The sequence below is a fragment of the Hirundo rustica genome, chromosome 13, assembly GCF_015227805.2.
Source record: "Hirundo rustica isolate bHirRus1 chromosome 13, bHirRus1.pri.v3, whole genome shotgun sequence".
In the NCBI taxonomy this organism is placed as follows: domain Eukaryota; kingdom Metazoa; phylum Chordata; class Aves; order Passeriformes; family Hirundinidae; genus Hirundo; species Hirundo rustica.
The window spans coordinates 8,721,191-8,744,283 of NC_053462.1; the positions used below are offsets into that span (position 1 = coordinate 8,721,191).

Below are 23,093 nucleotides of genomic sequence, written 5' to 3' on the forward strand. Positions count from 1 at the left end.
TTTTTTTTTAATTTTTTTGTGTGTGCCATTTACTACTTCCAGATCCCTGTCACTTAGCCAGATGTAAGGTTTATCATTCTGAAAGCTTTTAATTTGGCAGTGAAATAAATTAGGCATTGGATACAAATTGAATTTGTCAGGCCATCTTTCTATGAGTAAAAATGAGATTAAATTTACTTTCAACTGTATAGTCAGTTTAATTATTTTCTGTTTCATTTTTAAAATTACTTTAGATACCTTCCTCACTGATAGCTGAAGCCTTTATTTGTGTCATTAAGCCAATTTTTTTGCTTGTATTCACAAGTATCTGTTATCTTAAGAACCACCAAAATCGATCTCTTCTCCCTTCTTTTAAAGCTTTGATAAAGTGTATGCCTGGGCAAGTAGTCTCGTCTCAATTTAAATTATTTTAGCTGTGCTTTCTTACTATCATGAAAAATATCTTGGCAATAATATAGCCTCTATGGGGGGATTTTGATTTTAGAATATCATAGATTTCATCCTTGTGTCTAATACATTAATAACTTGTTCATGCATGCACACACACTCACACTTTTTAATACTATCTTGTGATTCTCAGATTGGGAAAACATGATGAAACATGACTTTGACCTCTTTTGCACACAACTTTTATTTGATGTTTATTTTGTTTCCTGACAACATCCACATCCATGTGCTGTGGGCCGCCCTTAGTCACAGTGATGTGTAAATCTGTCGAGTTTGTTGTGTGTCGATGGGCTGAACATTAATGGGACACTCCTCCGATGGCTGTGGACCTGCTGTGGTTTAAAAAACCACCTGGATTTGTACAGTACCTGGCAGGAAAACACTGTTTAAAGCCAGAGCTCTGTCCTGTGCAGTGGAAAGGTTGAAACTGTTCGTACCCACACGGCAAGTTCTGGAACGCTGCTGCCCTGGCTGCAGCTCTCCAGCTCCTGTGAGATTCTGGGATGGGGAAATGGACCTGGCAGTGCAAATATTCATGCAAACAGACCACTGAGGAACAGCCATAATAAAGGCAGGGAGAACAGGACTTGGATGAGCTGACAGCTCAGATTAATTACAGCTCTGCTGTCCAAATGTGGACAAAACTAAATACTGTAGAAACCAGAGGACCAGAAACGCTGTGGTCAAAACATTTCAGAAAGAATGTACTTCAGACACAATGGGAAATAACTCTCTTTCCTTGCTGACAAAGAGTAAAAAAAATGATACTGCTTTATTTTGTCCATAGAATAATTATGGTAATCATGTTTCTGAAGTTTCAGCCTACAAATTCAACAATATAGAATACATTCAAGAAATCAGAGCAGCATGCATTTTTTGTCTATTTGATTTCATAAAATTACTTCAAAATTTGAATGATAATTTAGTAATTTCAATTGTGAGGTGGGAAAAATCAGAGAGGAAATTATCACTACAAAATTGGTTTTGTGTGTGAAATGAGCAAAGATATGTCTCCTGCGTATATTATAGTACTTTATTCTCAAGAAAAAAAATAAAAACCTTCAGTGGATTTCTTTTCAGAGTTCTTATGCAAATAAGAGGTACTTGCCCACTGAAGTACTCTGAAGTGTTTTATGATACAGAATGAGTAAAAATGTTTTAAACATGGTTGCATTTGTTTGTTGTTTTTTCTTCTTCCGACTACTTTATCAATTTCCTAGTTTAAAGGGTAAAAAGGCTGTAGAAACAGAGGTTACATTGGATATTCCACAGATTCATACCACTGTGTCATTTCATGACCTAAAAAATCGAAGTCCTAGAAACACTGAATCTTTTATTTTGGAAAAGACTGTCAAGTCTTACCATTAAATCCTATTTCTTTGTGTCTTCAACTGCCCAGTTTTGTCTGTGTGTACAGGTGCCGCAGGATTGCACCTCACTGTTGTAATTTTTGGTATAATGCAAATATTATGGAGAAAGATTTAAAAGTAACTTAGCTGCAATAAATTCTTCAATAAATGCTTTCAAGTTTGAATTTTTAAATTTAAATTACTTTATAAGATTTGTATGTTGTTTTGAGAATTACCCTAAATATGCAGTTCCTCTTTGTTGCCATTCCCAGTCTAATCCATTACCTTTGGGTGGGGCACATGATTATTTGTTGGGTTTCTGCAGTTTTGCTGTGCTACTGGATAAATCTTTCTCTGCTGAACTCGTGCGTGAGATCAGTGGTCTGAAGGAATTGAATAATTAGTAATTTTTAATTATATTTTAAAATTAAAAATGAATTTTCTTCCCCCCCCCCCTTTTTTTCCTTGCCTTCTATTATAGCTTAAATGGCTTGGAGGGAAAAGGTTAATATAAAGCCTGTTGTACATTGGTTGGTTGTCTCTCTCTGGAAAATCCCTTTCTTTGTGTTACACAGTATGAAAACTCAAGTTTAATGAAAGTGGAAAGTTTCTGTCGAGGAACATTGTCATTTAGCCAGGAAGATCTTTTTCTTCTTGACCAAATTGACAACTCCTCATTAGGCTAGTAGAGATATCAATGTCCCGGTTTACAGATTTCAATATGGGTCTCTTCTGAACAGAACGGTTGAGTAGTTGTCACTTTCCCCTGTTAAGGATTAAATATAAACCCCAGCCTGGTTTATAGTTAAAATTAAAAAAAAAAAAAAAAAAAAAAAAAACAGAAAACCAAAAAACTGTATTTGCAAAACACCTTGGAAAAAAATTTCTAGAAATCTGCTTGTTACTTCAGAACTTTTCTCCTTTGTCACTACAAAACTCTGGGCATTTACCCAGTGAAATTTGCCTCTTGAGAGTGTTTATCTTAACTCCAGAACCTCTCTGCATCAGTTTGGACAGAGCAAGATGCTGGAGAGCAGGACATAGCCCAGAGCTCTCACAGGAGAAGCACCGGGAGTTGTTTGGATCATTAGGGAGGGACACTGTCTCCTGCTGTGGTGTGGGAACATGGGCAACGTCTCCAAATCTTACTCTCTGAAGTAGAATTGAGCAACTAAAACCAGCTCAAAAAAGGGTTTGGCGCATCTTAGACAGCTTAGAGGGAATTAGACCTTCTTCATTCAAGCTGAGGTGAGGCAGGAAATTTTTACAGTCAATCAGGGGAGGAGGTGGGGCTGAAAGTTACCCCACCCATGTGATGCTGGTGGCAACGTTTGGTGTTCATTACCTCATTCTGGCCTTTATTAAGATGTTTACAGATCCCCCTGCAGCAGGAGACTGGGTTTTAAAAACATAGAACAGTTATCTCAACTGCCATATTTACCTAGTACTCTGAAAATTACTGCTATTGGTAAAATCTGTGTGACACTGGCAATCTTTGGTATCTGTTTAATAGGACAGCAGAGCACGGGAAAGAAAAATGTTTGAATGATTTCTTGTTCAAACTTTTTTTACAACTTATAGATGTCTTAAGTATTTTAAATTGTCTTAAGTATTTTAAATTGTTTCTTAGTCTTGAAATGAGCTTAATATTCATTCACCTGTTTTGAAAACAGATAATTAGAACTTTTGCTGTAGTCAAATACTGCAAGATCCAGCTTCAGGGAGGTGGGGGAAATGGACTCACATAGTCCTGGAATTAAACACAAGCCAGGCATGTTTGTTTGTTAACCCTCAAACCTCTGAACTGGCCATGTTTGAAAGGGAAGGCATAACTTTGTCGGGACTCTATGGTTTTAAAAGGTCACCAGGAATTTTGTAGCACGGTATCATCTACCACAAAACTATTCTGTACTTTTGGTCTTTCCAATTGTGGCCCGTGGTTCTGCTGTGCAGGCAGGACAAGTTGTCACCTGAAGTCATTTAGGGGCAGCAAAACGTTTTACTTTATACATTTAGCTAGGAATGATGACTATCTCTTAGTGGTTGAGAAAACCCAGTAACTTTAGTGCTGATCCCCTCTATCCCCCTGATCCTCGCTTGCGTTCCTTCTGGGTGTGAAAACCATCTCCAGCAGAGGCTGCCTTTCTATGGGGTGCATGGATAGGTCGTTGTTTTTCTGGATGTTGCTCAGGCCTCTTCCTTTCATCGTCTGTACTCTGCACCGCCTCAGAAGAGTCACTAGGATTGCCTTCATCATGACCATGGCAATGAACTTGCCCACACAGCTCCGGGGGCCGAACCCGAACGGCTGGAAATAGCGTGAAGGGACCTGCGGAGAGCAACGCGAGGAATAAACTCAGAGACAGGCTTTTCTTCATAAAAGTAGTGAAAATAATGATGGAAATTGGTAGTAGATGTATTCAGAAAAACCTGTGGAAATAATCTTTTATTAGGAGCGATTACTCATTTCACACTGGAAACCCCACCCAGCTACAGACACTGACAAAAGTATGGAGCAGCCCTTGGAAATTCTGAGGTAGCAGGGATTGTACGGTGAAACAATTGAATTCTGTTCATGTATTTGTTTGTCCTGGGAACTACGGGAATCTCACCACAAGCTGTGAAATGAAGTGAACGTTCTGCTCTTCAAATGCATTAAAATTCATTAAAAAGTTCTTCAGAGAATGTTCATTATCAATCAACAAAGCCATGCACCTACTGCATTTGTAATGATAAAGCTCATGTTTCTGAGAACTAATTTGTCATAAAATTAAATGTTAAAATTTTTGATATCTAATAGAGAGATAACACTTATAAAATTACTGTCTTCTGTCCTCTCAGCTGAAATATGAAATGCAGGATTCCCAGGACTACTGAAGAACAATCAGCCAGTTTCTGCTACTTTTATTGCCATAGATTAGATCAGTTAAAAAGAAAGTCTAGTTATAAATAAGTTCTTTTTCTTCATCTGTGCATCTTCTTTTTAAAAAAGTCAGATATTAACCACGTTCTAATTTCCTATTTAACAAGAATAGAGTAGAAAATATTGATTTATATCAAATCATCTGGAAAAAAATGTACTGTTTTTTCTCATTTTCAGATTGACAGAAGTGTTTTATTTAATTATTTTTTAAAATAAACTGAGCTGTGCTTTTGGAAAAAAAAAAATGCAAATGTTTATAACACAGAGCAAGTACAGCAGCTGGCAGTACAGCACAATAGAAAATGCACAGCTTGGGAAAATGGAAAAATGTTTAGATTCTAACAATGGCATCTTAGCATAAATAATGCTGTGGATTTCTATTCACTTAGAGAACTGGAGGGAAATTGTGCCTGCCAGAATAATTATGTGGCAAACAGAATATTTGGTCAAGGGGAAATATTTTTAGTAGCAGAATGTTCTCATAATTTAAGCAAGATATCCATTTCTGATAGAAATACTTGGAATGTAAATAATGGTTGGCAACATGGAATCTGTTCACAGTGAATTGTAATTTCGATAAACTTCATCACTTACTCTCTTCTTGAATTTTCTACAAAGACTTTTTTTGAGCTGTTGTTTTTAATGCTGTGAGCAGGGTTTGCTCTGGGTAACCCAACAGCAGTTGAGAAATATTAACCAGGTGGATTAATGCTCATTTTTGTCATGTGGCATATATGATGCTCTTTTAGTAAGAAATAAGTAAACCTTAAAGTTTTTTTCTGGCTTAAACACTCATCTCTATTTTTGTTTTTCCTCTTTTTTCAGGTGTTTTTACTGGTGAGTCCATTTTTAGTGTATTAAAGTAAGCTGTTTCTTTCTTTAAAGCTGAAGTTGCTGCTGTTGATGTTCATGTGTGCAGCTGCTGACATATCAGTGTGGCTTTAATCTCTCCAGGTTATTACTACTGAGCAAATACAGTTTCACAAAACCAGTTGTTTCATCAGTAATCAGCAGAGCAGAGGTCTGAGTAAATAATCTGAAGGATGATTTGAATAGTAGGGGATTACAAGAAGAAAAAATATTTTCGTATTGCTTTTGAATATAGTTTGTCTGGTAGTCAGAAAATAACTTCATTTGAAATTCAGTGCTGAACAGGAACTTAATTACTCAACATCTGCAGTATTAGATTAGTTAAAACTTAAAATTTTCATTATTGTTTATAAAATATTGTTAATTTAAAACGAAGAAAAAAAATAACATGGGCACTAGATCCCCAGTCTCTAAGAAGTTGCTGCACTGCTTCACCTCTCCAGAGAACCCTCAGGCAGCCTCAGCTCTGTGTCAGCTGCTGGCATGGTTCTAGCCCCCACAAAGCCTCTCTATTTTGTCCACTGTCAGGGGATATAATGGCAAACGTGTGCATCTGACAAATTTAATCAGAGATTTTTAATCAAAATTATTATGTCTGGAAAAACTGTTTTCTACATTATAATTATTTTTTATTTAAAAGGCAGCTTGACAGGAAAATATCTGCCCAGCTCTAATAATAATAATAATAACAGTAATCAGCAGGTTACATAGCTAACTGTGCACTTAGACAAAGGGAAAAGAGTCTTATGGTCACGAAGTTCTGGAGCCAAGTAAGAGGAGGAGACGTTAACAGTAAATAATATCCAAATTTCTCCAAGAAATAAGATGGAAAACTTACATTTTTCTCAAAATTCTCAAGAGAAAACTCGTTTGGCTTTGGGAAGAACTCGAGTTTATGCATACGTCCGATGTTGAGGATGATATTTGTGCCCTTTTTCACAGGGTAGCCGTCAATGACATCGTCCTGTAACGCTTTCCGCATGATCAAGTCCACAACTGGCTGGTATCTCATGCTCTCATAAATGAAATTCTCCACAGTTTTTAAGTTAGGCATGTCGTCACTTTGTATGTCTCTGTCGCCTTGTGGAATAAAGCAGATGGTGAAGAGATTAGTTGGTTTGGAACATAATAGCTTCATTGTACAAATATCAGAACATTTTGGGAAGATTTTGGGTTCTGAAGTTGTAGGAAGGCTCCAACAGCTTCTAAGGAGTTTTGTGTAGCCTTGCTTATTGAGGAAATCTGGTACATTGTTCATTAGCATAAACCCTAGTTTATTAATCAATCTTCTCACCTTCTCCTTAACACCCTGAGTCTTTGTTCTTGTCAGCAACAAAACTCTGGAATCCTTCCCTGGCTTTTGCATGAGAGGGCAACAAGGCACAACAAATAAATCTCCCAAGAGCTGACAGCAAACAGAACCTGGGGACAGCCTGGAGCTAATTCTGAGGGCTCTGACATTTCCACCATGAGGTTGGGTTTGGCTGGGTGTCCATCCAGGCCCTGCTGGGCGCTGACAGTCCCAGCTGGGATGGGGGAATTCCAGCAGCAGTGTCAGTGCTGGGATGAGCTGCCCCTGCCGGCTTCACGGCTGCTTTGGAGCCCCAGGAGCTCCGGGCTGCTGCGGCGGCTCTTTGCCACCCTGGCTGGGCGCTTCCTCACGGAAAACACAACCTTCTTACCTTCGGGGGTAAGGCTTCACAAACAAGTAGGGGAAAGGAGAAAGGGAGTACTCTCATGAGGACAGCACAACAAGGATTAAAAGTACCTTAGGAAAAGAGTAAAAGACTTGTGATACATTTTCCAGTGTTCAACAGACCAGAAGTTAATCTTAAATAAGAGTGGATGAAATTAGTTTCTATATTAGTTCAGTGTCAGGCTTTCAATGAAGACTAGAGAAGGGGAAGAATGCAAATTTGGAATATCTTGATTGTGTTTTGAATAGTTAGTAATTAGTACTTAGAGGAGGCCAATTTGAGATCAAAATGGATGACAGCAGAATATAATTTTAATTTTGTCTAGCCTTTCCCTTCTAGATCATAATGAAACTTAGAGAAGTTCTGCATGTTATCACAGAGAAATACTGGTGATTAGAAGTATTTGAAACAAGTGCCCCCTTTTGCTGTTTCAGGGTAACTGGAAAATAATTTCAAAGAAACTTGAGGTGCATGCTGATTTTACACTGTGGTTGCTGAGGAGAGAACATACCATGTTATTTCTAATAGATTATCAATTCTGATGATTCCTATTTTATTTTAAAAATTTCTCACAAATTTTTTCATTTGCCCTAATATAGTCTTTTACATATAATAGTAGTTCATATGTTTTACAGCTAAAACTTCTGTTAGGAGAAAATGCTTAAAATTTTCAGGTTTAGATAAATGAAATTAGATCACTGCTGAAGCAAAATTATATTCCCCCATCACTGAATTTGCAGCTCCTTCTTACCCACAACGGTTTCGATTTCTCTCATCATCTCCTCTTCCACTGTGGGGTGCTCTGCAATCAGGATTAGCATAAAGAAGAGCGTCACAGACAGAGTGTCAGGAGCAGCAATCATCATCTCCAGCACACACTGGTTCACATTCTCAGCAGTCAGATCCCCTCTGTTCTGAAAATAAAGATAGGAAATTTTGGAGAAAATATTGATTGCTGACCTCTGATGCCAACAAAGGTCCTCTAGACTGCACAATTCCTTGACATCTGTCTTATGCTAAATAGCATTTCTTGTTTGTCTTTCAGAGAAAGGCAGAAAGCTCATGTTCTGACGGGTGTGAATTGCCTTACAGAAAAGCAGAAATGTGTGTTCTTAGCTCAGGTGGTTCTTAGTTTATTGCATCTCCTCACAGAGTTTGTGAGCTGCCAGGGATTATACAAGATAGGAGTTATATAGCCTTTGAAACCTTTGCAAACAAAAGGCAATACATTAAATAATAACAGGGGTTAGGGAAAGACTGGAGGACCCTCAGGGATAGATGAAGGAGTTTAAGCCATGAAATAAATATGACAAGCTCCTGATCCTAAAATGCAAGTATTCCTATTTGAGTCACTGTCTGGACTCCACAGCACCGACTACACAAAGCACATCCCTTTGTGATGATGTGAGTGTTAGAGAGACATAGGAAGTTCAGGCTGCAAAGCCTGTGTTCAGGAGAATGTCAGAAAAAACAAAATTAGTCATATTTTGAGTACATTCCCAATACCTGTGCAAAAATCAGCTGGGATGCAAAATCCATGTGTTCATCCAACTTTTCAACAGTGGAAAGCTTTTGTCGTTTCTGTTCTATTAAGATTTCCATTGCTCCTTTAAGATCCTTGCTGAAAACAGATAAAATCCAACATATTGATAAATATCTGCACCAGGGTATGACAAGAAATACAGAGAGATTCCAAGAAAAGTATCAAAGGATGGCAGAAATTAAATATTCCTAAGAATGGTTATATGGTTCTCTGTAAAAGAAGTACATCTTGGACAAGGTGTATTTTCTTATTATTCCTAAATAATTGCTTGGCAGTCTGGAATGAAATCTTAATCTCTTTTTATAGAACAGACTGAAAAAGAGAAAATGGTGTCTATATACATTATTGAAGAATAAAGTTATAAAAGGTTTATTAACCTTTCCAAAGAATTTGTTTATTTCCTTCTATTTTAATATACTGCATTTTATCTGTAAGTACAATGAATTTAGAGAATATAAGGGATGATTTTTAGAAAAATGTAGACAAGTGTTAGAAAATTTGCATCTTGGAGGTAGAGTTAATTTAAACATTTCATGTTTAAATAATAATACTGTGTTAACAGTTTGTATTTCAGTGGTGGAAAAAGCAACATTCAAAACTTGCTATAAATTTGGGGGAAGTGTTCAATTAATGGCAGATTTGAAGGCAATTCTTTTAAGATAGTATTTTGAAAAGCTTTTGAATGAATTCTTCAGGCTTTTCAGGGTTTTTTAACGTTGAGATAAATAATTTGTGTTTGGAGGGTAAATGTATTTAGAACTTCAATCCACATAAAGAGCTCAGTATTTATAAATATTTTATGTATTAGAAATAGCAAGTGGCCCTTTTTACAAAGTTTATCAGAAGAATGTTGGAAGTCTTCATATCCTGTGGTGGTTCTTTGCATAGCTTTAAATCCAGAAATCTTTATTTTTTTTTTTTTCTTTGCAATAAAAATTAATAATTTTTTTTTAATGGGACTGCTTTTGAAATATCAATATATATTTGCTTGCAGGAGCTTTCTGGTGATAATTGGGCCATAATAGTTTATTGTCAGCATCACAGGATAAGGCAGTAATCAGTGCTATAATAAAACTAGCAAGCAAATATTAGAGAAGGTGAATCTTATGTCTAATCCTCAAGAGCTGTCAATTAGTTTGTATGAATCTGATCTTCTCCTTAAAGCCTTTATGTTATGTAGCACTACCAAAGCAATTTATTACATATCCTTCCTAAGGAGAAATTTCTCTCACTAGGTGGAAAACAAATCCAAAATTTAAAAAAGTGAGTGAATGCCAGTTCTTTTTTAAAGCCAGCTCTCTTTTGGCAGAAGACAGAAAACAAAATCACAAAACTGGAAGAGGCATTTTGTGGTTTTGCAAAGAGGAAAATGGCCAAATGTATTTGTTACTTATTTAGGAAAAAAACCCCCAACCTTGAAATGGATTATCACACTGAGCACCAAGTTCGAACTCATAAATATGTGGTTGACTCAAAAATGCATGTTGAGAGAATAATAAACAATAACAGGTATGTGCTCAAGGGTCAACTCTTTGGGGGCTCTGCCCTGAATACAGATGGGTTTTCTTGTTTGGATGGGCTGTAACCTACTCTGATTGTCCTCAGCTGGATAGCAAATATAACTTCATCCACAGGATGGCTTTTCCTTGTCTGAACCGAACCAGTGATCTCAGCTGGGTTTCACATTTGAGTGTGCATGAACCGAAACTTTGATGAATAAATTGGGACTGGTTAGACAAAGCTTTAAACTGGTCTGGGAATTCAGCTACTTGCACCACCAGTGACAAATGTGGCTCTGTCTTGGCTCTGCCAACAGGGCACCTCACCTCAGCAGCCACCTTTGCAAGTGTCACAATTTAGTTTCTAAAAGACAGAGGGAAAGGGAAATATTCCTTCATAAAAAGAATGAAAGAATCTTATACAAACACGTTGTAGAACGGTTGATACTCACACCGCGTCTTCATATTTCTTGCACAGCCAAGAAATCTTAAAAAATATGTCAGGCTTTAATAAAAGTGCTTGCCAGGCATCAAAGTAGTTTTGAATCTTAAGCACGATGGCATTTTCTGAAAAGAAATGTTAAAAATAGTCAATAGTCAAGTAAGATAGATCCTTCAGAAAAATTAATAATAATGTGTTCCTTACTCCACTAAGTTAATGGGAATTTGATAAGCAACTGGTAGGTAACATTTGTAGCACACTGTAAAAAAGATCTTTTTAGAAACTCTTGGTAACTTGCTACAAGGAGACAGAGGTGTTGTGTCAGCCAGACCAAAGAGTCTCCCACAGGAGAGCAGAATCAGAACTATTGCAGGTCACTGAAATGGGCAATTCAGACATCCTGATAATGTTATTTCTGTCATAGGCTGAAGAAATCGTAACGATCGTTTAGTTTGGTGGAAAGATTTCAGATTCTTGCGTGAATATAATACAACAATGGAAGTGTACCAAATTGGTGCATAAAAATTTCTTTAAATGGTGCAATTCATTAAGGAGCGTGACAAGCTAATGTATACTTTTGGTCATATAAAACTTTTTATAACTAACACAATAATTAATCAATTTAAATTAATCATGTGGTGATACAAGGGTTAGTTCTTGCTCTGTGTTGTTGAGATAAAACTGCTGAGCGGTATCAATGAACTTTCCTTGGATATGCATTTCAGACCCATCCAGAGGGCCCTAAACTGAATCTGTCAGTACCATCCAGAGGGACCCCGAGGAACAGCTTGTTGGATGTGTCCAGCATGATCCGCCTCATCAGGTTCAGCACGTTGATGTTCCCGAATTCCGTCGTTACTTCCTGGAGTTTGTCCAGGTGGTCGATGGTCGACTCCACACAAATCGCGATCATCCGCACCAGCCCGGGACCAGACAGAGCTGAAACATTCGTGCAAAACGAGCACAAGGTTGGTTAATTTCTGCACCTTCTTTATAATCTCTCCATTGGTGATAATGGTGTCGATAAAACGGCAAACGTTTATTGTGTCAGCGGCTGGTGTAAAACCACTCTGGAGCTTAACTGGTTTGTCATCCTTTGAAAGGAAAATGTAGGGATTTCAGACAAACACACCAGCATTCCAGGGATGATTGGCTGTGTGTGTCACAGGGATGCAGGGTGTCAGTGCACACTGAGTTACCTTTGGTGAAAAAGGGTCGAATTTCTTTCCAGTGTGCTGGGTTGTTGTTAAATATGATCCCGTTCTCGTACATGCCAATGCACTGTAATCCAAGCTTGCTCCCAAATCGAGACACATAATGCCAGTGCTTCATTACATGGAACACGCTTGAGGATCTGGGGAAGGAAGGAGGAAAAAGCCTCAAATAAAAAAACCCCAAGAAACAGTTTCATAGACTGAATACAGCATTTGTATTGTGACATTTTACAGTTGCTCTCAAGGGCTGACTTGCATTCTTAATTTAGCAGGAAGCACAATGCTTAGCATGAAATGTTGTTCCTTTCACATAATTAAAAATCTTGATGATCAATGCCTTCAGAATTTATTTTAAAACAAATTCTGTTCAGATTTAAACTATTTTTTCAATTAATATGCAAATGGTTAACGAAGGATTCCGAACCGAATACTGCGTCTACTTAGAAGCCTGTAGATATATATGATAGACTTAGGCAGTGCCCAATGTCAGATATTTCAGAGGATAAGGTAAAATATTTGATGTGTGCTAAACTGCAGCATTGCTTTGTGTAGTCAATGCTATGGATTCTTTTGTAGCTCTTTGGTCATTCCCAGACACAGCCTGAAAGCATAAAAATAAAAGCATCACTTAAATATACATCACCATAATACAACGGTGTGTGGGATAAATAATAAATATTCTTAAAGAGTAAGGGAAGGAAGTCCATGATATTCATAATTGTATTTACAGTCAGCAAGATTAATTTGCTGGTGCTGGCAGACAGCATTCTTGCTTTAAGATATAATTTCCTTTAGAGGGAGCCAGCATTTCAGAAATGTGGATGTGATGTAACACTGATCAAAGAGAATCCAACCAAAAGAAAGAAAATCAGAACAAGTATTTTAAATTAAACAATATGCTTCTTTCTTTACTTTGTAGTATAGACAATGGGCCAAACCCCAGACTACTAACGTGGGTTTTGTTTATTTTTTCAGTCAGGTAATGTAAATGTGACTTTTGCTACTGACTGCAAATATTCTTGGTTTCATAGTTTTGCATGATCCAGAGGTAAAGTTAACACTGAAGACTTTTCCCCCTGTCAGGGCACACCGTTTGTATTTCCCTGAACACAAAAAGGTGATGTTGAATTCTGACAGCTGCCCCCAGAAAGGAGAAGGTGCAGCAGGCTCATTTTTCTCCCTCCCATCCCACGTGTCTCTATGCAGGAGACACATCAAAATGTTTCAAGGAAGGGTTTTGTCAAGTGACCTTGCATAAGCAGGTTTTCCTTATGGAACTATTTAATGAAGTCCTCCAAAAGACATCAAATGTTGTAATTAAGACTGTGAGTCCTTCTCTCTGTGCATTAGCACCGCAGTATTAGATTTGATGCTAAAAGTTCAGATGACATTGGTGAAAAAAGATGAAATTTATTTTATTTTATAGAAGCCAGGTTATGTTTAGTTTTGCAGTGAAATTAGGATCCACTGAAAATTTATTCTATGTTCCTGTTTTAAAAAAGTTAAGTACTTGTTTTCTATTTACAGTCAATGATTTAAAGCAAAAGATGTCTGAAGAAAAACAGTTTATTGACTCTGTAAATCTGGCATTGCTTAGCAGCACTCCTGGTTTATTTCTGATGAATTGGTAGCACAGAGAAGGAAAGACAGCAGTAAGAGTTCGTAGTACTTTCAATGCATTCAGAGCATTATCAGGGTATTTTACTGCTTTAGTTGATATTTGAAACACATTTGTTGCACAAGTTTCTTTGTTGCGATTACCTCTTTCTACAGAGGTTAGAATGGATATGAAGCTGACTTGCATCATGTGGCAAATTCTATGATTATTCTCTATACTTTACTGTCTTTCAAAAGCTTTTACTTAATGAAAGTATGAATTTATTGAAATTGTTACTAAAAAAGTTCTGATTCTTTATCAATTACATGTGGTAAACGTTTTACTACTTTTTTTTTAAATTATTTTTTTCATGACATGACTTATAATAATCCAACGTAAGAAGGAGGCAATCATCCACCAGGGCTAATAAAATGATAGACTGAACTTTAGCATTATGTTTAATACTGTACACAATGGAAGCCTATGAATAATCCCATTAATTGGAGTGGAATTACTCCTAATACTATTGTGCTGTATTTGCTTAGTTAAATCACTGAATTGGAGCCATAAACTTCAAGAATTTACTTCCACTTCAAGGAGAAACTTAAAAACAGGAAAAGAAAATTTGACTTAATCCCACATTGCAGTCAGCCTAGATCCCTAAACTGAATGTTATCTTAATAATAAATGGAATAGTAAAATAGATGGCAAATTATTTTTACAATTGAGCCACAGTAGTTTCCTTTCCACAAAATAATATTAGGAAAATTCACCAAAACTACAATAGCGGAGTCTTTAAACAAACACAAGGTTAGAAAAAGGTCTGGGACTAACAGAAAGTAAAAAGTTTTTGCTGGGACAATTTTTGAAAATAATAGCTTCAATTCTACTTTAGAATAAAGAAGCAAAAAGGTTGTAGAGATATAAAGCTTTTCAAGTTATTAAGTATAGAAAATAGTGACTTACTTGCTAATTATAAACGTTTCTTCACCGCTGATCCAAACTCTCACAAATTCTCCGTACGTCTTGTTGTAGTAGTTGCAGGCATTGCCTACTCCCATCCAGAGAAACCTCCCGTGGGAGATGAGGGGACCGATGCCCATGCAGTATCCTGGCCCTAAGAAACAGGGTAACAGAGGTTTGGTCTCAGCAGCGCTCACGGAGCAGGAAACACCTCTGAGGGTTTTAACAGGACAGCCACCGCCCGTGCTGGGCAGGTGACACAAACAGCCCTGCCTGGGGCTGTCCCAAAAACTGCAGCTGTGCTGGTGAATCAGCCTCTGGGGAAGCCCACAGTGCTTCCAGTGGTACCTACTGCAAACATTCATTGCTGCTCTGTGCAACTTCCAGCTGCTGCTCGCTTTTGGACGGACAGCGGCTCCATCCTGGAAAGGGGAAATGCGCTTTTGGGCAAGGGTCTTTTCCCAGGGTTTCATTCAGGCTTCACCGTCCTGGTTTAGGGTTATTCCTGTCCAACACCTGTGAGAGGTCATGCACTGCTTTCCTTCATGCAATTGGGTGAAAAATATGCTGAGCCATTATTGTCTAAACAAGCCCCCAAAACATTACGGGAGCGAAAGGCAATTCGATGTTTTTCTGTTCTGGAGAGTTTTCAGTGCTAATGACAGAGAAAGATTTTGATAACCTACTAAAATCTGAACAGCTTCTGAGATAACTGTTTAGAGTAAAGGCAATTTAGAGAGACTTAAACTTTAAAACATGTAAAAAGTAGTTTATAAGGCACATGAAAATGACAACATCCTGAGTTTGTAGAATAGTGTTGTATCTTTCTAGCATACACGAAATAAAGCTGAAAACAAAATGTCATATGGCCAAGCCATGATTATTATGGAACTTCTGAAGTTAGAATAAGCTGGATTTCCTTTACCAAGAATTTTAAACAATCTGTATTATTCAAACTAATTCATAAGAAATGTTGTTGGCATGCCATGACTACTCAGCCATAATTTGTCACTTAAATATGAGAAACAGAGATTGCTCTGAAAACTTATCTGGTGCAATAGGCAAAGTCAATTTACCTGGTATTGATGAGGTCTCTTCATGATTCCATATTAGAAAGAGAAAGCACATGAGGATGAGGATGGGCACGGTGGCCACGGGCATGGCGTCCGGCACCAGGCTGGTGATGTTGTAGTGCATCGGATTCAGGGCTTCCAGGACCATCTTTTCAAAGAGCTTCTGCTTTGCTTCAGAAAGAGAGAAGAGGGGAGAGAGCAGAGGCTGTCAAAGCTCAGATGTGTTCAGCTTTGCTTGGTACCTCTCACCCTCTTTGTAGCTCCTACAAACGAGCAGATCAGCTCTGGATGTGGCTTTATAACGAGAGTGGCTGCCTGGAGTGCTTGCCAGGACAAACCTCATCACAAGTCAAGAGACATGAAGCAGACACTTTTTTTTGCTTGGGAATAACAAAGGTTTTCTGGCCTTGATGCTGAGGCATAGTTTTGGATATTTTGGCTGACAGACGTTTTATCTCTGATATCGACTCGGCTGGCCAACACTGAGGTTTACTCCTTGCAAATCTCTAACCAAAACACAAGAAATTAAGCTTTCAGCACATGTGGAAGCATTGAATGGGTTCACTTGCCAGCTTTTGTCTGTCTTACTTAGCTGTTCCCTTCCTGCATGCCAGTAGTGCCAGAGTTCCTGGATTTCCAAATAACTACGCTAGTTTTCAATGATACAGATAAAACACCACAGTTTTTTGCTTGAAACATTTATTATAGCTTTTTTTTTTTTTTTACTGCCAACCTTTGAGTGCAACATAATGTAATATTGTGTAATGCATTTCTTTATGGTTTTTCTGTTAAATACTTTGAAAAAATATAATATATGCTATAACTAACAGGATCATAGATTGTCTGTTGCTATACTTTTACTCAGGCTGTAATCAGCGCTCAACACAGGAAAGAAAACCCAAGGACAGCCAAAAAAAGAGAACAGAAGGATTAATTCAAAGGTTTTTTTCTGTTTTTTTCCAAGACTTTCTGGTGTGTGTACATTAGTTTCTGTGCCTCACATTCCCTGTGAAGTCAAGCATGGAGCTGGTTATGCATTTGGGTGCTGTGAAATAAACCAGTTTTGTACTCCTCAATGTGTATCTATGAATATTATATCTGCAGGGTGAGCCCTGGTAGAGTTGAAGGTCCTGATATGTTTGCACACTGTACTTTGCAACTATGAGTCCCCCCTTTCATTTTCTAAGGATCAACCCTGAGTTTTGATCTTGTTCAGCTCTCAAATACTCACAGCTAAACCTTATCATTGTTTTGCCAGTGGAATGCAGACAGGTTTCTGTTTTTTCAAAATATACAGATAGAAATGGGGACTTGGGTTTAGATTCTTGACTTCCCCAGCTTCATAATTTTATAGTTCTTACTAAAAGAATTTTTTCTTTTTTGTGTCCAACACATCAGCATACACCTTGCTGTTACATTTATAATTTTAATATCCTGGATTGTGCTGTCATGTAGAAAAAAATATTAAAGGCAAAGTATTAAGTTTGAATCCTTTTTACACTCTTGACCTGATCTAAAGCAGTCTTTAGTCAAAGTGGCTTCTCAAGACCTTAAACAGTTGATATTTCCTGTATTGAGGAGTTCTTTGCTTCATTCCCATGAGTATGGTTGAAGCAGACTTTCAGGGCTTGCATTTTTAACCTTTTTTAATTGCAAAAGCCAGCTGGGCCATGAAAAATTCACCTTAAGAATATTTCAACTGTTTATCTTTTTATCCATTTCATCTTTTGAAAACTGCCCACAAGTTAAGTCGCTCCTCATAATAACTCAGCCAAACCCATTTGGATAGTGAATAGTCACTGAGCACCCTGAAATAGTTAGAAATGGAACCGAGTTAGAGTGCCCACTGTGCATGGAAGAAGGTTTCTCTAGTCCTGCTCATTTTGTCTTGTCTGCTGTAGTTTCCCTTGCAGCTGGTTGAGGTGTCTCAGATCAGAGGGGTTCTGATGGTTGCTTATGTGTCAGGGGAAGGATGGGACAAAAACAGCTTTTACAATCCCACTGCTGGTGGGGGAAGAGAGACTTGTGGTCGGGAGGAGCTTTTGTGGCAGAATAGATGGATGTGCACACCTGGAAAGCAGCTGCCAGCAGAGGGCCCTTCAGATTGCTGATCGTGGACTCCTGGCTACAAGCACTAGGAGAATGTTCTAGGTTCTGTTCAGCATTTCCTTGCTAAAGGTAATGTGAGGAACGATGTCAGGGTCCACAGTAAAGAGAAAAAGCTCATATATCTAAAGGACAGCTGTGTTGACGCCTCTTATTCTGGTTAGAGCTTTGTACTCAATGTCAGTAAAGGAGAAATTCATAAAATCTTATTATAGAATTGGAGCTGAAAGTCTCTCTTAATTTTGAGAAGGAGTTAATAAAAATGCCTGATAACTCCTGAAGAGCCATTCTCATGTCCTGGAGTTGTTTCCTTCGGAGTGATTCATCTGTCAGGAGAGAAAAAAATCTGCTACTTGTTATCAATTCCCAAGTATTAGTAACTCCTATTAGCAGCTACTCTAGGTTTAAACAGCTTGGAAAAATAAACAGATTTATTTCACACAAAACCTGTTTTCTTTTACAGAACTGCTCCCATTGTACCACAATGTTTGCCGATGTTGATATAGACTGAAGAAACACAGTACCTCTGAAAAATAAAATAGTATGTTTGAATTGATTTGAAGTGGGTATTTATCACCAGGTGTACATCCTTGACAGAGGCATTGTCTTGTTTCCTTGAAAGGCTGTGGGATTTAAAGCTGAGAGCACGTCAGGAGACCTTTTGAAACTTGAGAGTGTTTACCATTCCTTGTAAGATGAGGTAAATTACTCTGTAACATCCGACTGCACATTTATTTAGTGTCCTCCTGGATTCTGTGCTCTCTTCTGATTCTTTATCTCTCAGGATGCAATGGGGATGTTGCTGAGAGTTTTCCATCACAATTTATTGGTTATCTCATATTGCACTTCTCTCATGACATTTTTTTTTGTCTTTGATCCACACTACTTTTTTCTTAATTACTTTTCATTTGTTTTATTACTTAATTATTTTTTATCACTTAATAACTTTTCACTGTGTTTTAGTCACCTGCTCCTTTGTATCTGTCAGACATGTCTCATTACAGACAGGTTTGCAGCCCCAATGTGCCAAGCAGATATTTTAAATTTAGGTGTTTTCATTACTCTGCTTCTGTAGCACTTTGCCTTGTTTAGGGTTATTTTCTACTTTTAACTCAGTCCTCCGCATCTCTAAAGGAAGATAAAATAGTAAAATGTGAAAATGAGGGAATAAACCCTCTTTTCAGTCCTTTCTAGAGTTCGAGTCAGTGGGCTGGAATTTGTGTAGCTGTAGAGGTTGATCACATCTAATTACCATGGAAATGTATTCTAGCAGTGTTGAATGGTTATTACAGCCTTGTAGAATAATCCTGTACCACTTGATTACTATGAAATCGAATCTAAATAGCTCTTACAACTTCATCTGTTGTTTAGGTTAGAGGAAGAGAGAAGGAAGAGCTGACAGCTTTCAGCAGAAGCTCGGAAGTGGGAATTTGGTGATGATCATCCTGGCAATCTAAAGGGGCTCTTGACAAATGAGGAGGTAGGAGCCCAGTGTTGTGTCAGGGGGAAAGGGAAAGAGAAATGCAGAACACAGCCATGATTTTGTGTGTTGGAAAAGCATCTGTACTGTGAGATAAGAAAGATTGTTACATTTGATGCCTCTTCTATTATTTGTAATTTTATTTTTTATTTTTGGTGTGTGTTCTTATGACAGGGTTATCTTGTTTCACGGCTGAATAGGCTCTGTCCCTGGAGCCTGCTCCTCTGAGCTTTTGAGTTCTGTCAGCTGCCTTTGTAAAATGCTGCTGCATTGTTACAGCGCTGGTGGTAGCCACAAAACTCGATTTCTTGTCACCCTTTCTACTCAGGGTGTACAGTGAAGTTTGGAATTGCAAACTTACAATTACTGTTGTAAATGTTGACATGTAAATGTTGACATTCCTGCTGTCAGTTTGGTCAATCAGTTTTCTTAGCACCACCCAGGTACTGGAAATTAACTGGTCACTAAACCCTTTTCCAGGGAGACAAATACATTACAAATATCTTCTATAAATGTAGGACTCCACTTGAATATTACTGTTTGTTTGGATTACTGTAGTAGGAGAAGAGCTTCCCTTTTTCTGCCTTTATATGGTGGTTGAGGTGTGATTTGGAAAACTTTTCACAAAAGTTCTTGTTGTTGCTTGGACCACAATGTCCATGAAAAGTGTCATCCACATGGGATGGTGCAAGGGTTTCATCTGAAACAAACCCTCTCCTGAAGCAGAATAGGTTTGCCAGTGCTTGTAAGCCATCAAAAAGAGCTGGGGGGTTGTGCAAAATTCTGCACTAGTGGCAGGACTGTAATTTACTTCCTGACAACCTCAAAGTTTCATTACAACACCACAAGCTCTAATGAACTCAAAACTAACCAGAAAATGAGTTGTGGATGGTAACTGAAACCTCTCCAAAGTGCTTTTTATCAGGCTCCTTGTTATGACTGTGGCAAATCATTTTTTTCTCTGGGTATAAGGATCATGTATTCTATCAAAGTATGTAAATTAATCCTGAAGAAAAGTTTATCTGTGTATTTGAAAAAAACAAGACTAAGAATGAATGCATGAAAATTCTCAAGCCATTCTTTTTGCAAATTACTTTATCAACCAGGTATCATTATTAACTGAGATATAGCAGCTAGAAGAAAGACAGCACTTTTCCACAGCAAGCACCAACTGAGATATATCAAGCTTTGGTAGAATAAAAAATTGCCAGGGTCAGTTCCAGATTTGTTCTACCTGATTTTTATCCTCACCTTTTCTTTACCTCTCTATTTTAATCTCACAATCCATTTTTTTCGTGCTGTGACAATGATGCTTGGAAATGTCAGTTTGTCCAAAATTCACAACTTCCCGACTAATTCTACATTGCTGTGCAGCAGCAGCTGGCTGTGCCTGTCCCATGCTGTGTTTTCTACCATAACTTTGTCATGGTACATATGAAAAAATCCACTTGAGCGTCACAAGAATTAAATCAGACACCACAGAAACACTGTACAGGTTTGGGGCCCCCATATCTGTAAAAACTGAAATGATTTAATATTTTTTGATGTAATGTAAACAACTGAAAGGTTGCACGGAGTGAATACACTTTCTTAGGATAATTATTCTGCAAGAACACTGTGCTGTTTTTTAAAAAATGAAACTTTGTAGAATACTTGCAAAACATATAGTATATTACTGTTGCTTTGCTACCGAGAATTTGGCCAAAGACATGCATATTTTCTACTAAAAAAATAAAAATCTGTTTAGATAGCGACAGCATATAATTTACACCAAGATAATTACAGTAGCAGATCAAAGCAACTCCAGAAGGCATACTTCCCACTCAAAACAAAAATAAATCCCATTTATATAATGCCCTACCCATACTGTTTGAAGAAAAAACTCTAGAATTTGAATTGAAAATTTACCTGTGTCTTCTTGTTACTTCTGGATTTTTGCCGGCGGAGAGTGCTGTCCTGGCTCCTGATGTGCTCCTCGTAAAGGTCTGGATAGGTTTTCTGGTGATCACTCTCTGTAGCATCTTTTATGCAGGTGCTTCTTGTTGCTAAGAGATCAGTTGCTGGGAGATGGAAGTTTGTTTATTGTAATAGATCAGGGGCTGTTGCTTTGAAAAGAAAATTTTGTAATTTTACCTCCACAGCTCAGTGTATCTGCTGCAAACAACCAATGACAGAGATACACATGCCTAGTGCTGATTAGAATTGTGACTGGAGAGTAAAATAGAAAAGTAAACAAAGTTTAGAGTTTGTGTTTAGTGGCTCTGAACAAGGAAACAGATTTGTCATTTAACTGGAGATACAATAGCAGAAATTACATTGACCCTTTGCCAAGTGTATCTAAAGGTATTTTCAATTTCCAACCCCAAGGAAGTCCAAAATTTTTATTCTAAAATAAGAATGTATGAAGTTGTCAACAACATTCTGTAGGACACAGTCCTTCACTGACATTGGAGAGGACTGGCTGTTATCCTGTATATTTTTGTATGTGCTCTTTTCTTTATGTTCCTAGTTGGTTTGATAGCTCCTGAGAATGATTATAGAAACTAAGGCTGGTTTCTCTGCTTTGTGGTTCTCTTTTTTTTGCTGTTGTTTCGGGCAACTCAAACAAACTTAAATTCCAATTGTTTTGATGAACTGTGTTATGTGATTACAGGAAACATTGAACTAATGTCCAAAATCCATAGGAAAAGGCGTTGATGATATTAATAGAGGAGACTAACACAGAAGCATGGATAAGGTACTTGTGCCTGGGACTGGTTTGAAGCAAGAGAAATCCAAACTGTGTCAATGTCTGCAAGGGAAATCCTTAGCTGGCTCAGGTGCCTCTTCTGTGAGTTTACCCCATGAGTCCAAACAGACTGCTTTGGGAAACAGGTCAAAATCATCTTTTTTGCTTAGTACTCTCTAGTTTAGAAAATTCAATGACGGGATTCTGTTTCCAGCAAGGCTGTGTTATATCCTGTGGCAGTAGGACACTGTGCATCCCTGTCTTCCACTCTCAGGCCACAAATGTAAAAGATTCTCGTGAAAAATTTTCATTCTTCTTTTTCTGAATTGACTCAAAGCTTTAGCATTAACATTTCTTTAATAAGAAAACTTATCTAATGGGAAAGTGGGTCTTACATTTAAAGAACTGTGATCTCACTTGGAACAGAAGGTATTTAAGGGTTATGTACAATAGTTCCAGTGATGGAATATTTTTTAGGGAAGGATGAAAGAGAATTTTTTTGAATGTAAAACCTCTTTTGAGAAGCCTTTCTTTAAGTGAATAAATAAATAATGCAGACAGTTTGGGGAGAATAAGGACTGAATTCATGCACAAATTCTTGTGGCATTACTGCAACCCCATGGAAGAGACTCAGCTTAGACAACCAGAAACAAACATCATTACAGTCAGAGAACTGAACTCTTGTTCTTTTTCTGTGTGTACACACTCTTCCATATCTTTTTATCATGCAGAGACTTGTTTACAGTACAAGAACTTCAGTTCTCTTGTGTTCTGTGTTTAGAGCTGGACACAATAATGGTCACAACCTGTGGCATAGTGTCTGACATCCTGAAAGTGTTAAAATTACTTTATTTCAAAAACATATGATAGCTGGTTGTTACTTTTGGGCCATCATGCTTGTTTTGTTTTGTTTTGTTTTGTTTTGTTTTGTTTTGTTTTGTTTTGTTTTACAAGCCAACTGTGTGTTCTTACTGCTTGTAGGCCAGGGATATTCACATTCTGGAGGAGCTGGGTTTTGAGGCTGTTTTCGATCCATTGCATGATGTATTTTTTACAAGTTGTTAGTGTGGGCAAGCTAACATCAGTGATCAGTTCTGAAGCAGAGGGATAATTGTTTCAGAGACACCAAATGAAGAAAGCTTTGTATAGAACGCTGTAGTAG

General features: G+C 37.7%; 1 protein-coding gene across 1 annotated transcript; it reads right to left on the reverse strand.

Annotated features, from left to right (window-relative positions):
- Positions 1–613: 613 nt before the first annotated feature.
- LOC120758590 (aromatase) lies at positions 614–21,191 on the reverse strand. The gene is made up of 10 exons (XM_040077019.2): positions 21,112–21,191; positions 15,621–15,788; positions 14,548–14,698; positions 11,970–12,124; positions 11,533–11,709; positions 10,781–10,895; positions 8,793–8,907; positions 8,038–8,200; positions 6,428–6,669; positions 614–4,125 (listed from the first exon to the last, which is right to left on the reverse strand). The coding sequence occupies exons 2-10, from the start codon at positions 15,763–15,765 to the stop codon at positions 3,859–3,861; spliced, it is 1,530 nt and encodes a 509-aa protein (XP_039932953.1). The 5' UTR covers positions 15,766–15,788; positions 21,112–21,191; the 3' UTR covers positions 614–3,858.
- Between the last annotated feature and the right edge of the window lie 1,902 nt (positions 21,192–23,093).

Coding starts and splice junctions, on each gene's coding strand:
- LOC120758590 (XM_040077019.2), bottom strand. CDS start 15,765: ATGGTCCTGGAAGCCCTGAATCCGATGCACTACAACATCACCAGCCTG. Junction 12,125..14,547: donor GAAACGTTTATAATTAGCAA/GTAAGTCACTAT, acceptor TTCCTTCCCCAG/ATCCTCAAGCGTGTTCCATG. Junction 8,201..8,792: donor CCCAGCTGATTTTTGCACAG/GTATTGGGAATG, acceptor CTTTATTTTCAG/AACAGAGGGGATCTGACTGC.